Source organism: Pararge aegeria, chromosome 14, assembly GCF_905163445.1.
Source record: "Pararge aegeria chromosome 14, ilParAegt1.1, whole genome shotgun sequence".
In the NCBI taxonomy this organism is placed as follows: Eukaryota; Metazoa; Arthropoda; class Insecta; order Lepidoptera; family Nymphalidae; genus Pararge; species Pararge aegeria.
In genome coordinates, this window is record NC_053193.1 from 4667454 (window position 1) to 4681659 (window position 14206).

General features: G+C 35.1%; 2 protein-coding genes and 1 pseudogene across 2 annotated transcripts; 2 read left to right on the forward strand and 1 right to left on the reverse strand.

Annotated features, from left to right (window-relative positions):
* Positions 1–388: 388 nt before the first annotated feature.
* On the reverse strand, positions 389–9964 carry LOC120629441 (DNA-directed RNA polymerase III subunit RPC5). The gene is made up of 8 exons (XM_039898384.1): positions 9817–9964; positions 9489–9707; positions 8751–8913; positions 7372–7487; positions 5062–5202; positions 4180–4348; positions 2330–2526; positions 389–1892 (listed from the first exon to the last, which is right to left on the reverse strand). The coding sequence occupies exons 1-8, from the start codon at positions 9844–9846 to the stop codon at positions 1455–1457; spliced, it is 1473 nt and encodes a 490-aa protein (XP_039754318.1). The 5' UTR covers positions 9847–9964; the 3' UTR covers positions 389–1454.
* A 493-nt stretch (positions 9965–10457) lies between these two features.
* On the forward strand, positions 10458–12744 carry LOC120629445 (annotated as a pseudogene).
* Positions 12745–12840: 96 nt separating this feature from the next.
* Positions 12841–14201, forward strand: LOC120629153 (alpha-(1,3)-fucosyltransferase 10). The gene has a single exon (XM_039897958.1). It carries the CDS (start codon positions 12863–12865, stop codon positions 14168–14170), a length of 1308 nt encoding a protein of 435 aa, XP_039753892.1. The 5' UTR covers positions 12841–12862; the 3' UTR covers positions 14171–14201.
* The last annotated feature ends 5 nt before the right edge of the window (positions 14202–14206 follow it).

Sequence of the window (14206 nt, forward strand, 5' to 3'; positions counted from 1 at the left end):
AGTGCATTGTGTCCAAAAACAGTGAAAACACCACGCACACGTCTCACTTTTCACCCGCGGAATTAGTGGCGTGCATGCAAGGTAAAAAAATTAAGGATAGGCATTGTAAGAGTTTAAAAAAAGGCTACTCTTTAGATTTACAATCGTAGTTACTGAAGATTTTCTTCACTTTATATGATCTGCATACCGTGTGCATACCCTTTATTCACGCCACTGCTTGGAATGTAGCTAGCTCACAAACTTTTTCCCACTGTCACATTTTATTGTGAACACTTAGAACATTAGAGGTAAAATAATTACTGTCATCTGCTAAATGGTATGAAGTGACCGACCGCTTGTTCGAACCATTCTAAAGTGGAGTGGTTTTTGATGCTTCAATATGTACACGGTTTCTGTGTGTTCTTAATTCTATGACACAAATGAAAGCTACTCTTTCTATACCTGTTTCTGCAAATGCTATTAAAAATAATACAAAGCAGTCTTTCAGACATCACTACAAAGTTTAGTTTTTATTTTAATGGATAATGGTGGTCCTATAACAATGCTATATGCCAGAGTAAAGCCAAATATTGCGAGGTATTGGGGTTTCCCATCAGTCAAATTATTTAAGGAGTTTGCTTTATTTGGAATCACCGTTTTCAGGGGGACCGCACCTAAACGGTAAAACAGGACCCTATAACTAAGACTCCGCGGTTCGTCAGTCTGTCTGTCTGTCCATCTGTAACCCATGAACAGTGATAGTTAAGACCGTTGAAATGTTCACTGATGATTTATTTCTGCTGCCGCTATAGCAACAAATACTAAAAAACAGATTTAAATGAATATTACGGGGGACCCCACACAGCAGACATGATTTTTTTGTCGTATTTATAGATAACGGTATGGAAGACTTCGTGTGCGAGTCCGACTCGCACGTTGGCGTTTTTTTTTTAATTTAAGTTAAGCTGTCTGAGTTATTTGTATGTAGGCAGGGCTGGGGGGTTTCCAAGCTTAGTAGGGAGGTGGTTGGTAGACATCTGGGAGGTATAAAACGGGTTCCCCGTTCGTCTAACAAAGCCAACATGCTGTGGTGGTTTTTAGTTTGGGTATACCCCTTTAGAGGGGGGAAGTCCCACATCACCTCCATCCTGCCCAAGGGTCTGAGGTAGCAATAAAGCTTTTCCACCAGGCGAAAAAAAAAGGGCTGGGGGGATGGGAGGAGTGCTTTTACACTCGCACCAATATAGTAGTATAGTACCTATCAATTAACGAGGTTACGAGGTTTCACTTCAAAGACATGATTATAAATCATAATTTACAAACTAAACTAATCACGTATGTTCGATGTTATTTTTTTTTCCCATAACTTTACACTAAAGTCCAACGCAAACTTGAAGGATATATTGGGGTCTTTTAAAAATAATAAACAACATTTGCAGAGCGAAACAATTTGATAACCTATCTATCCACTACAATCACGTGGCATCCGTAACACTGCTGGAACTGATATTTCTAGTCCGTTTACCACTACCACTGGCCGATTTGTTCTTATGCCTTTTCCTATCACAGTCTTCTTCACTCACACTGTTATGCCTCAGTTTCGGGCTCATCATGGTGTCTGAGCTCACAGAGTCCCTTTGGGACTTCTTCCTCTGTCGCTTTGGAGTGTTCTCCCCGATCAACATCTCGTTGAACTGCCTCTGTCTCGCTTCCCAATAGTGGTTCTGCCTTTGCACAACATCTGGGTATTTGGCCTCGAAGCTCGTATCCGGTGGTAACATTAGCTCCCACCCAGTCTTGGGGTTATATTTGGCTATGGAACGCAATATTTCTAGTACTTCTTGGGGCGGGAGGCGGACGGCTGCGGCGAACTTGCGACGGTCAACGTACGAGTGCTGCGTTAACAGGTATAGCTGGAAGACATAATTGTTTTATATTAAACCGCTTATTTCCGTTGCTTAGTGGACATAAAATGTTTAAGATACAAAATATTCGTGCATCAGGTATACTGATAATGGCAAAGAAAGTAAATATTGAAACAGGACAATTTTTTTAGCTTCATCCGGTTTCGCTCCAAGAACTACATTTGGGGACACTATTTATTCACATATATTATTAGTACGGCATAAATTCAAAATTTCTTTATTAATGTAGGCCTATCACAGGCACTTATAAAGCGTTCATACATATATGTTTACATAATTGTAAGGGGATGGTGATAACTTCGTTCGCCAACTTAGACCTAAAGCTACGAGGGTTCTAAACGCGCCCTGGTCTAAGAGGAGCCCACAACAAACTTAGCCGGGTAAATTTTTTTTTGTCACAAAAAGCTACTCATACCCACACTCACCACATGGTCCCTGGCGGCACACATGAGCCGGGGCGGCGCGGGTGAATCCCGAGTGTAAAGATCCTGCGAGCGCGGCGCCCACAAACCGCGCACGCAGCTAGCCGCCGCCCCCAACGCAGTGAGCAGCGCAGTTTCGTTAACCGGACCCTCCTCCCCCCGTATTGTGGCTCGCAGCTCGTTGAACGTCATTAATTTCGCTGAAACAATCGTTATTTTGTTATAATTAACGTATTCGTTTTAGTATCAAATCAAATACACTTTATTGTACACTAAACCCAAAAAAAAAACACGATTGAATCAAAGAAAGAAAAGATACACAGGCGGCATTATCGCTTAAAAGCGATCTCTACCAGGCAACCTACCAAAGTACATGAAGTTAAGAAGAAGGGTTAGAGCGTACACAAAATAATTAATAGTATTCTAGTCAAGCTCTATCATTTGATACCCCATGTGTTTATATAGCTAGTGAAATAGTTGTAAAAAAATATGTAATTCGCCTTTGTTTAGCGGCGGCCATCTTGAATTGATTTTCATCAAACATAGCTGAAAAAACTCCCGACTAAAATTGTACTCTCTTGCTTTATATGCAGACAGTAGTTACAGAAACTACTTCTTTCTTTGGTGTGCACGTACGCTCGCACGCACGCACGCACGCACGCAAGACAAACTTATATACACACCATCGTTGTTGCGTTGCGAGAAACATGCTGGCTTTACTATATATCCTTGATTATATAAGGTTGTTCATGGAGAGGGCCTTTAGGTTCTGATATATTGATTTCAACATGAACGATCTCAAGCATGCGTATTCGTTATGTAAAATAATGCAATATAGTGCTATCCTGTTCTACTGAGAACTTAGTGGAAAAGAAGCTCATTTTATAACGCTCTGACATTTTATAGGTGTACCTAGTTCAAGTGTAAAAGAACACTTCTTAAGTTATCCAACGTTATAAAACGTTTATTTGTAAGGCTATTTTATTAAGAAATTATGAAAAGTTGTTACGATTAGCATAGGTAGGATAATAATTATAACGAAAACCTCTTTTTATTTTAATATACTTGACTAAAGAATTTTATATATTGTGTTGCACACAACTCTCTAAGGCACATTCAATTTAAAAGTCAAAACAGTGCTGTCCTTTTCTACAGGGAACATTGTGAAAAGGAAGCACAGTTTTACCTTATCTAGCTGTGATGCTCACAACAATCAATCCGACGATCGCAAACCTCTGTAATAGGCATGATGACAGTAACAATGAATTAATGATTCTTCAATCATTAATTCTTTGTTACAAAAGAAAGTATTTTTATATACAATCTAAGTGAGATTGGTATTTATTTACAATAAATAAAACTGCAAAATCTATCGATCCGCCATGACAGCTGGAACGCCGAATTCAAAATTATTACGGTACAAGACGTAATAATTTTGAATTCGAAATACAAACATATTTCTAGTATATAGTGATTTCAAACTATCGGTTGCTAAGTTTTTTGGTATCAATACCAAAATCAATAATCTTTAGCTATCTATTAGCTATGGAACAAGGACATTTAAAGTTTATAAATTTGCCTACGACGTCACAAGCACGGCCACGACAACCGGCGAGCGATTTCCCGGTACATATATTTTTAAAATTATATCTCGTTGATACCATTTGCAACTTATATCAACGAAGCCTTTGATTTCTGCAAAAATATGATATTTTTTGGACAAAGTAAATACTTCTGAATCAGTGCGGACTGGTGGCCCACGCGATATACCGCCAAACTAAATCTGCAGTGGGTAGTACCTTGCATGAATGTACCAGGCTGTCAGCAATTATAAGATACAAAATACTACTTACCATTAATCAATATTTCCTTGATCTGATCCTGTAGCGAAAGCTTTTTCACTGGCGCCATTTCCGCCTCATCGGTGGTAGGAGGTACTAATGACCGAACATATTCGGATGGTTTTAAAGTGAGAGAAGAACCATCCGATGAATTCGCACTGAATAGTTTTAGACGCTCCAACTGTAAATTGAAGGAAATTCTATATTGTAAAAGAAAGAGGATTTTTCTCGGCTTCTAAAGACAATTGTGTCTTATTGCCAAGTGTCTGCTTTTGATTCCCGAATTTTCAACAACAGCCCGGATTTAGGAAACTGGTAGTGTCCACCACCGTGCTTCGGGGACCACGTTAAGCCATCGGTTCCGGTTTTTATCAATAACATGTTAAAGCCCGACGATTCGCATTCAAGCATCGAGGTCTATGGTCTAAAATCCTCAAATAAGTGCCACCCGTCTAGTACCATTTTGACACACTGCAGCGTCTTCCAAATCTTAAGAAGAAAAGAACAAAAAATCAAGTGCATAAAATTCACATTACCAAATTTTAAACACGTAAGTACTTCTTTATAATTTGGAACTGAACCTGGTGGACACCATGAATAACGCTAGATGCTAAACTTCACTTCAAACATGGGGGCATGTAAATAGAGATATTTTTGACTTTTATTTTTGAACCCGCCCCCGAAAAAGAGGCCGAAGCCACTAACTAGGCCATCACAGATTCTTCGCTTCCTTTCTATACTGTGTGTTATTAATCCAAATCCTTTAATATTATAATCCTTCATACTAGTACTATCTATATGCTGACTTTCAGCATGCTGTACCGTAAAACAAAGATTAATAAGCATAAGCATTCATTCATTATTCAACCACTGACCTGTGGATCCAGTACTTACTTCAGCATGGTCAGTGTCCGATGGTTTCCATAGAGCGTCGTACCAGGGTTCGTCAGCGATACGCTGCGATACTGTCTCGTAGGATTTCTCTCTCGCTTTTTTAGCCACATCGGTTTCCAAACGCGCGAACTTAACTGTTACCTGAAAACCCACACTAATGTATAATAAACGTAAAAGTGTGTAGGTTTGTGTGTTTATTTTTTACTTTTTTTGTTTATTAGAGTCTCCAATTAGGGATTTATATAGGTAGCCTGCATACTGGAGATGGGGATAAGATCTATAAATTTTAATCCACAAGAAACATTCTAGCAATGTTTCAAATAATAACTATTGTTACACTTGCACATATTAAGAGTGACTTTAACCATGAAGACAAATTACTAAACCTCCAAAGATCAACTCTAAGCAATTATTTCATTTCTTATGTATTGTAAAATTTTTAAAACGTTAGATTTATTACTGATAATAATAATTTCTGACGAAAACGAGACATACAGAGATGTGACAAATTATCAAACTCGTAAGACGTAATTTATGGATGGCCCAATACCCATAAATTTCAAATTCATTTATTTTCAAGTAGGTCTACTTTATAAGCACTTTTGAAACGTCAAGTATGCATGTTTGTGTGACTCTACCACCGGTTCGGAAAGCAGATTCTACCGAGAAGAGCCGGCAAGAAACTCAGTAGTTGCTCTTTTCCAACATCAACATTTACAATCATTTTGCTATCTTGCGGGAGATGAGAGCGAGGCTGGCTGCTTCCATTCTACCTTAGAACTGGAAACTCATTTCCCACCAATTCTGCTATTTCAAATTGAAAAGTTTTAAGTACAACCCTATTAATAAAGATTTTAAGTAATTAAAGTATCACTCGCTTCAACAGGGAAGGAAAACATTGTGAGGAAACCTGCATGCCCGGGAGTTCTCGATAATGCTCTCAAAGGTTAGTGGACTCCACCAATCCACACTGGGGCAGTGTGGTGGACTAAGGCCTTAACCCCTTCTCATAGTGGAACGAGACCCGTACCCTGTAGTGGGTTTATATTATTATTATTATATAATTGACTAAGCAGCTTTCGCTGATGCGTCTATATCATTTCTTGCGCTCTTTCTCTTTTTGATGTTTATCCAGTCTTTTCTTAAACTGATTCAGTGATTCTGCAGTCACTACATCTTAAGGCAAGGCATTCCACATTTGTATAACTCTATTGCTGATAAAGTGCTTGGAAGGATTAGACGATGCCTGCTGATATTCAAGTTTGAGACCATAGCCCCTTAATCTATATTATGATCATGATATAAACGTGGCATAACCATGCTGACCTATTCCATGTTATGCCACATCCATACTAAGAATTATTTATTTATTTTATTTATTTATTTTTTATTAGACAAACTACGACATAGAGTTAGTTGAAAGGCTAAAGATAGAATAGGTTACTTTTTATCCCAGGTAAACAAACAGACATCATCTTCATCACATTAACCCACTAAAGAGTACGGGTTTCTCCCCCAACAATGAGAAGGGGTTAAGGCTGTAAGCTGTGTAGTCCACCACACTGGCCCAGCGCGGATTGGTGGACTCCATACACCTTTAAGAACATTATGTAGAATTCTCAGGCATGCAGGTTTCCTCACGATGTTTTCCTTCACCATTGAAGCAAGTGATATTTTATTAATTAATACGCACATAACTTAGAAAAGTTTGAGGTGCATGCTGGGATTCGAACTTGACCCCCCGAAATTGAAGTCGAAGTCCTACCCACTGGGCTATCACCGCTTCGCAATTCAGCATACGATTTCGAAGTTCTTTTGGCTAGATATAGTTGAAAATTATATTTTCACTGAAATTTTTTTTACACTAGCGAGTATGGATATTCGAGGTCTATCACCGCTTCAAAAACAACATATGCCATAATAAAATAAACCATAATAAAAGCGGATGAAGAATGCGGGCAGCAGCTATCTATCTCATACAGATAGATAGCTGCATGCTGTATGCTGCTGCGTCTGATGGCCACTTGTAATAAAGTTACGAGACCGCTAGTTAGGGCTATATTCCACCGATGGGCCATGCTACTCTAGCTAGCTCACTTGCCGCTTAAAGTTTTATTACATGACCTATGGGCAGCAGCGTATTAAAACTGCTTAGAAATCACTTTATCACTGCATCATTACTCACCGTTAAATTTAATCATCATCTCTTGCTAACTAATATTATGTTTTTTTAGTTTGTCCTTCTTTCACGCAGCAAGCAGCAGATTGCTATGATTTATATCTAATAAGGCCCGAAATGAATTACCCTACCTGTTGAGCCTCAGGTTCTTTCTCCTCTTCATCAGAATTGTCAGCTTTACTTTTATCAACCTTTCTTTTGTCTTGTTTATCGTAATAGGAATAGGATGGCCTAAGCTGCAATATACCTGGGAATTGGAAATGCATGTTAAATCTTGGATAATGTATATATAGATTGATTTGGAAATCTGTTTGATATCAATAATGAAACATTGTATAAGTGCTAATATGGCCTCATCTTGCATTAAAGCAACTAAAGAAAAATTAAGTTATATTGAATACAGTAATGTGATTTATTTTAATTACAAATAAATAATCAAATTCTTTATCAAGGAGCTCCTTCACTGCAATCTCCAAATAATGCAAGAATAACTATAAAATCTATTAAAATAAAGAAAACATTTATTGGTTTTAAAAAAAAAATGGTAATAAATATAAAACAATTTGAGCTTGCATATGTGTGTAATTCAGGTTTTTTGTCTTAATACAAAATAAAATGAATAATATAATGAATAATTCAAAGATGCCTGCATAGACTTCTTTTATATATTTGAATATAGTTGTTCACGCGGTTCATCACACTATAGTGCAGTTTTCAATAGTATAAATATAGAAAATGTGAAATGATGTGGAAATAAGTTGACATCAAATTATTTCCATATCCAATTTATATATCTTTTTGTCTTATAGGATGCAAAGTGAAAAATCATGAGTCTTTTATTAAAACCTTTTTATTTTAACAATTTTGTAATATTGTATTCAATTTGTAATATAAACATTTGAAAAAAAAATTGGATCAAATTGATATAAGAATATAAATTTTTTTACTTTGTATTTATGTGCAATCAATTAATAAAATGTATAAAATCAATTTGAATGAAGAAAAGAAGAGTTTCTTTGGTTATCCCCGTTCTGGGGATTACCGTGGCACAAAGGTTGTACATTGCTATACAGCGCAGGTATTCTGCTGCGTCTGATGGCCACTTGTAATAAAGTTACGAGACTGCTAGTTAGGGCTATATTCCACCGATGGGACATGCTACTCTAGCTAGCTCACTTGCCGCTTGAAGTTTTATTTTAAAACTACTTAGAAATCACTTTACCACGTCTGCATCATTACTCACCGTGAAATTTAATCATCGTCTCTTGCTTACTAATATTATGTTTTTTAGTTTTTCCTACTTTCACGAAGCAAGCAGCAGATTGCTATGATTTTGTATATTGATAGGACATAGAGGGCTTTTTGACAAGACATAAGCCTATCATGCCTATTTATTATTGTTGTTATTGAAGTTGACATATAAATTTGTATCGTGTGCACAATAAATTGTAATAAACGAAAATATGGATTGGTTTGGAAATAAATCATTGTAAAATATCAACAATCAAACCTTGTATAGGAGTGCAATGGAGCTCTTTGTCTTGTAGTAAAGCAACAGCATAATGCTTTGTGTCGACGCAGGGGTTGCTGCTTTCATACACAATCTTGTCCATAATTCCATTTCTGAAGTATTGAGACCTCTCTTGTTCCTTATCTTTCAAAAATCGTGATTCCTAAAATCATACAATCAACACATTTTAGTATATTACCTGACAGTTAGATACTAGAAGTAACATTTAGATGGAAAGCAAAAGGAACAAAGTAACAGGTAATATTCATTATGTTGAAATGGTAACAGTAAGGTACAGTCTGCTTACTACTTAGTTCACACAATTGTATTGACTTTGCCTGACTTAATTCTTTTCTTACTTGTTTAGCTATTTTAAAAACTCAGTATGTATATCTTGTAAAAAAGCTAAAAAGTTTGTTTATATGTGATCCTAAATCCTAATCAAGAATTGCCAGTCATGTATAGAAATAATATTTCTTCAATACATAGCCGTTAGGCTAGGTTATGGTGGTCACTCACACTTACGCAAACCGTTAAACTGAATTCAACCAGCTCTGTTAGGCCTGAACAGCCACAGACCACATACATTGGTGGTTGGACGAAAAACTGTAGTGCGCTAGGGTTTCCATTTAACCACTGGTCTACTTGTGAGCGATCACCACACGGTCATAGACATAATTTACATAGAATGTGTGACTACATTGCACACATAGTGTAACATAAATTATGTAATAATACCTGAGGTCCATCCGTGTTGAGTGCAATTTGTTCGCCCTTAGAAGGGCAGTATTTATCACTATAAGTGTCGAGACCGACTTCCATACGAACAAGATGATTCTTTGGCTTTATAGACGCATTGGTCACTTTTACATCTTTCCAATCCCTATTGGCTGGTCTTACTGGGTATTGGTATATGTACAGATGCTCGGCTAATGCTTGAGACAAGAATACAGGGATCTGTGCATAAAAACATAAAGTTTTAACACAAAATTACTCATATTTCGCACATAAACATAACCTCATTTTCTAAGACACGTTTTATACTTCGTAAATCTTTTATAATTACCTCTTGTACAACAGGATCCTCCTCTTCCATGTTGCGAGGTTCAGGTCTCTATGAAATTAACTTAACATTGCTTAAATTGGGCTACTAAAATTAAAATAATAAGCAGCCTAACAACACTCTACGGCAAAAACTCTACGACCTTCGCCGTTGACACTTGACATTTGACAATTAATGGCTATTGACAGATATTATAGAGCATTTACTCTATAGTGCTAGGGTGTAGGGTCGAATCGTAATTCGTCGAATAAATAAAATATAACGCTAAATGCACATTACAAATCTGTATTATTTAATTTCAAAATGCGCTTAAAATAAGTAATAAAGAAAAAAACTCCAATGACATAAGTCTAGAAAAACAGTCTCAATCAATTAAACATTTTTAACAAGTGTTTATTGTTTTTTTAATCGAACAAACGATTAAAATATTAAAGTATTTTTGAAAAAATACACTTCTGAAAATTCACAAGAAAGCATCAAGAAAATGACAGATAATTTTCTTGATGCTTTCTTGTGAATTTTCAGAAGTGTATTTTTTCAAAAATACTTTCATATTTTAATCGTTTGTTCGATTAAAAAAACAATAAACACTTGTTAAAAATGTTTAATTGATTGAGACTGTTTTTCTAGACTAAGAAGTTGGATTGTCAAGCAAAATGTCTGATATGATAATAAATGGTAATATTCTTAGTGAACCACCATCGTTATAAAAATATCAATAAGTTTATGAAAGAAAACAATAAGTAAATTTTAAATAATGCCGAATTTAAATAATTTTGTTTACTACGAATTTATTAACATTAACATGTTAATAACCTTATGAAAAGATTTCAACTTTAGGTACTTACACTTAATTTAACTTTTTTGTTATACCTGCAGATTCTGTGCCAGTCAATAAAAAGTGGAGTGAATTAATAAGATACAATATTTTTATGATGAAATTAATTGAATTTGTAAGTAATTACTTAATTACTACAAATATGATTTGATTCAAGTGTTTCTTTTATTTTATTAGTCTCAAAAATATTTATAGGGAATTTCACTCGCAATAACAATGTTGCCGATGATTATCTCAAAGCCGGAAGGTCATATGTACTGTATATCAACGGGCCCCACAATAGTTATATCAATTTTATTTGTAATATTGTACATACGTAAGAAAGTTCCATTGTTCATGGAAAAAATGTATTTATTTTTCCAAATTTTATTTACATTCGGAGCTTTCATTCAATGTTTTTTATTAAACATTGAAAAAGTTGTGATGTGGTTAATTTATGGTGTATTTTATTTCGCCCTGTTAACAGCATTATCTCTTGACCTATTTTTAATTGCAAATGAAAGAGGTTGTACTTTTAGTTGCGCTTGATAGTCATTTTACGAATAACTTTATAATAATAATAATAATTATGTTTGCTAAAAATGTGTTTAATTTACAGAAATATTAATGTACACTATGTCGTATGTTTGATGTTTTTGAACGTTATTTTTTCGCAAAACTTCAAGGTCAATAAACTTTTGACTTTGGCATGGCATCTATACACACATTTAGCAATTTCAAAACTTTTATATTTCTTAATTTTAATAATTTTTTATGATAAATAAATTAATAAGTGTAATTTAAGTAGATCTTCGATGGGTTATGTTAGTAACCTTACTCCTGTCAGCATCGGTAGTTTACTTTTTCAGCATCAATAGCGGGCGAATAACGTGAAATGAAGAAACTCATTTACTTTTAGGTAATTTCCATGCTCTGTATGCTAATTGCTAATGCCGTTTGTGTTGAGTGACGCTGGCATGATGCACTGCCTGGCCACCGCGCCCACTCTCGTCTTGTCTGTCTGTACCTAGTGGACCAAGTGCATTACTTGGCCGAACAACTGCACTTGGTAATGCAAATAAAATTAATTTTATTATTGTAACTTCAGACCACCTGGGAAGTCTTAATGGAATCGTCTATGGCCACATCTTGTTTACACTGTGTGTAGATCAAGAGCGAGGACTCATATTATCTTGATATACAAATTTTATTCAATAAGTATTTAAATCGGTCTTCACAATTTATTATTCTATTTGAACTACTTAGTTGATTTGTGTGTTGTAAACATTATGTATTATGTTAACTTGGCCCAAGATGATTTCAAATGTATCTGCTTGAGATTTTGAATTGAGTTTTTGATTTTCTTAAACATTGCTGCTGTACATGGCCACTATGGTCAAGTGGTGAGCAGATTTGACTTTTGATTACAAGATCCTGGATATGATTCACAGGCCAAAACAGTTGGTTTTACACTGTCCCGTCAAGATATTAAAAGACTGGTTTAAGGCATAGCTTACTCCCATCCACAATAGCCTGTAACGGTCAAGTACTTCACTAAAGGCCTCTCAGGAAGGATCACTATAAGAAAAACATAAATTCATAAAGAAAATCTCTTTCTTTTTTACATAAAAACATTTTTTTCTATTTTGAAATCATATGGTATTTTAAAAAATAATGAAAGGTTTTGTTCTTAAAGTTGCCTGCCAAGTTAATATGTTAAGTTCTAACTAACATTGATTTATGTAACTATATTATATTATAACTATTAAATTACAAGTGAGCATATCTTACTTTTAGGTACTGGCACTCCTAATCAATATTTTACCCGGTGGATATTTTACAATGCCTGGTTGCGGGACCCACTCTCATGCTGTCTTTATACATAATGGTGCTATATATCGTCGACCAGGTTCTATAAGAGGCAGAGTTTTACTATGTTGTAATACAATCAACCCTGACCGTTGTAGCTCTTGTAAACATTTTTAATCTTGGGAAACTTGTTGGAGCGATATATGGACTATTTTATATTGATTTAATAATTGCATTTGGTTTGGACCTTTACTATATGCAAAAGGAAAGAGGCTATACATACTGACTAAAGTTATTGAATAATTTAGTTTTTATCTATTGTTTTATTTCATGAGTTTATGAAATAGGATATGGTGACATCAACATCCTGTGATAAATTTGTGTGCTCATAAAAGTGATTAAGAATTTCTACAATTTAATACAATGGTTAAATGTAAAAGAATAACAAATATAATGTATTGTGGAATCAATGTATTTGCTTACATTTATAAAAGAACTATGAGATTGACTGTAAATGAAGTACTGTTAATTTGTGCTGTGTCGTTTTTTACTGCATTTGTATGGATTTGGAGTAATGTAGAAGACAAAATCACTATTAACACTGGTAATCCTGTGATAGTTTGGTGGACTACAGGTTTTCCTAGCACTTCGGAAAGCATCAAGTGCGAAAGTGATGTAAAATGTGATGTGTATAGTAACAGGGACATTGAAAAAAACTTTGAAGTTGGAGCATATTTATTTTATGCGAGCAACATACATTTTGAAGACTTGCCATTGCCTAGAAGAGCGAGTGAAATTATATGGGGATTATATCATGAAGAATCACCACGTAACGTACAAGAATTATTGCACGAACCAACGCTTAGTCTATTTAATTATTCGGCAACTTTTAGCAGGTATAGTGACATTCCATTTCCTCTACAATATTTAGATTCCTGGTCGGATATAGTTAGTAAAGAATATTTTGTACCAACGGCAAAGAAAAATAGTTTCTTAAAAGATTTAGCACCTATATTGTATTTACAATCAGATTGTGAAACTGCAACAGAAAGAGATTCATATGTACGAGAATTGATGAAGTTTATTAACATTGACTCGTATGGAGCTTGTTTAAAAAACAAGGAGCTGCCGCAGAAATTTAAAGATGATTACCTAAATAATTTGAATGATAATGAATTCCTACATTTCATTGCTAGATACAAGTTTGTTTTAGCATTGGAAAATGGTGTTTGCGAAGATTATGTAACAGAGAAATTTTGGCGGGCCATTAAAGTTGGTAATGTACCGATTTATTTTGGATCTCCCTCCATAAAAGATTGGTTTCCAAACAACAAATCCGCTATTCTGATACAAGACTATCCCACTCCGGAAACTATGAGTGTATATATAAAGAAGTTATTGGAAAATGATAATTTATATGAGGAGCATTTGATGCATAAAACCAAAGAAGCCATATCGAACAACAGACTGATAGAAGAATTGAGCGAGCGTCCTTACCAAACAGATGCATTAAATGTAGCCGGCAAATTCGAATGCTTAATTTGTAAAAAACTTCATGAGAAGAAAACAAGACAATTAAAAATACGAGTGGTAAATAAAAATCATTACAACTGTCCAAAGCCCGTTTCAGCTTTAACTTTAAAAGTAAATCCTTCCAATGATTGGGTTTATTTGTGGGACAAGACCCAAAAAGACGCAGAAGTTATATTTAAAAGAGTTATACAAAGTTAAAATAAAATACTAAATCATGTTAATAAAGTATTATAT

Bases quoted from the DNA above. Each gene is read 5' to 3' on its own strand.
- LOC120629153 (XM_039897958.1), top strand. From the start codon at position 12,863: ATGGTTAAATGTAAAAGAATAACAAATATAATGTATTGTGGAATCAAT.
- LOC120629441 (XM_039898384.1), bottom strand. From the start codon at position 9,846: ATGGAAGAGGAGGATCCTGTTGTACAAGAG. The intron at 7,488-8,750 runs GTTTGATTGTTG...TCCAATTCCCAG, and splicing joins CCATTGCACTCCTATACAAG to GTATATTGCAGCTTAGGCCA. The intron at 2,527-4,179 runs GTAAGTAGTATT...CGATTGTTTCAG, and splicing joins CAAGGAAATATTGATTAATG to CGAAATTAATGACGTTCAAC.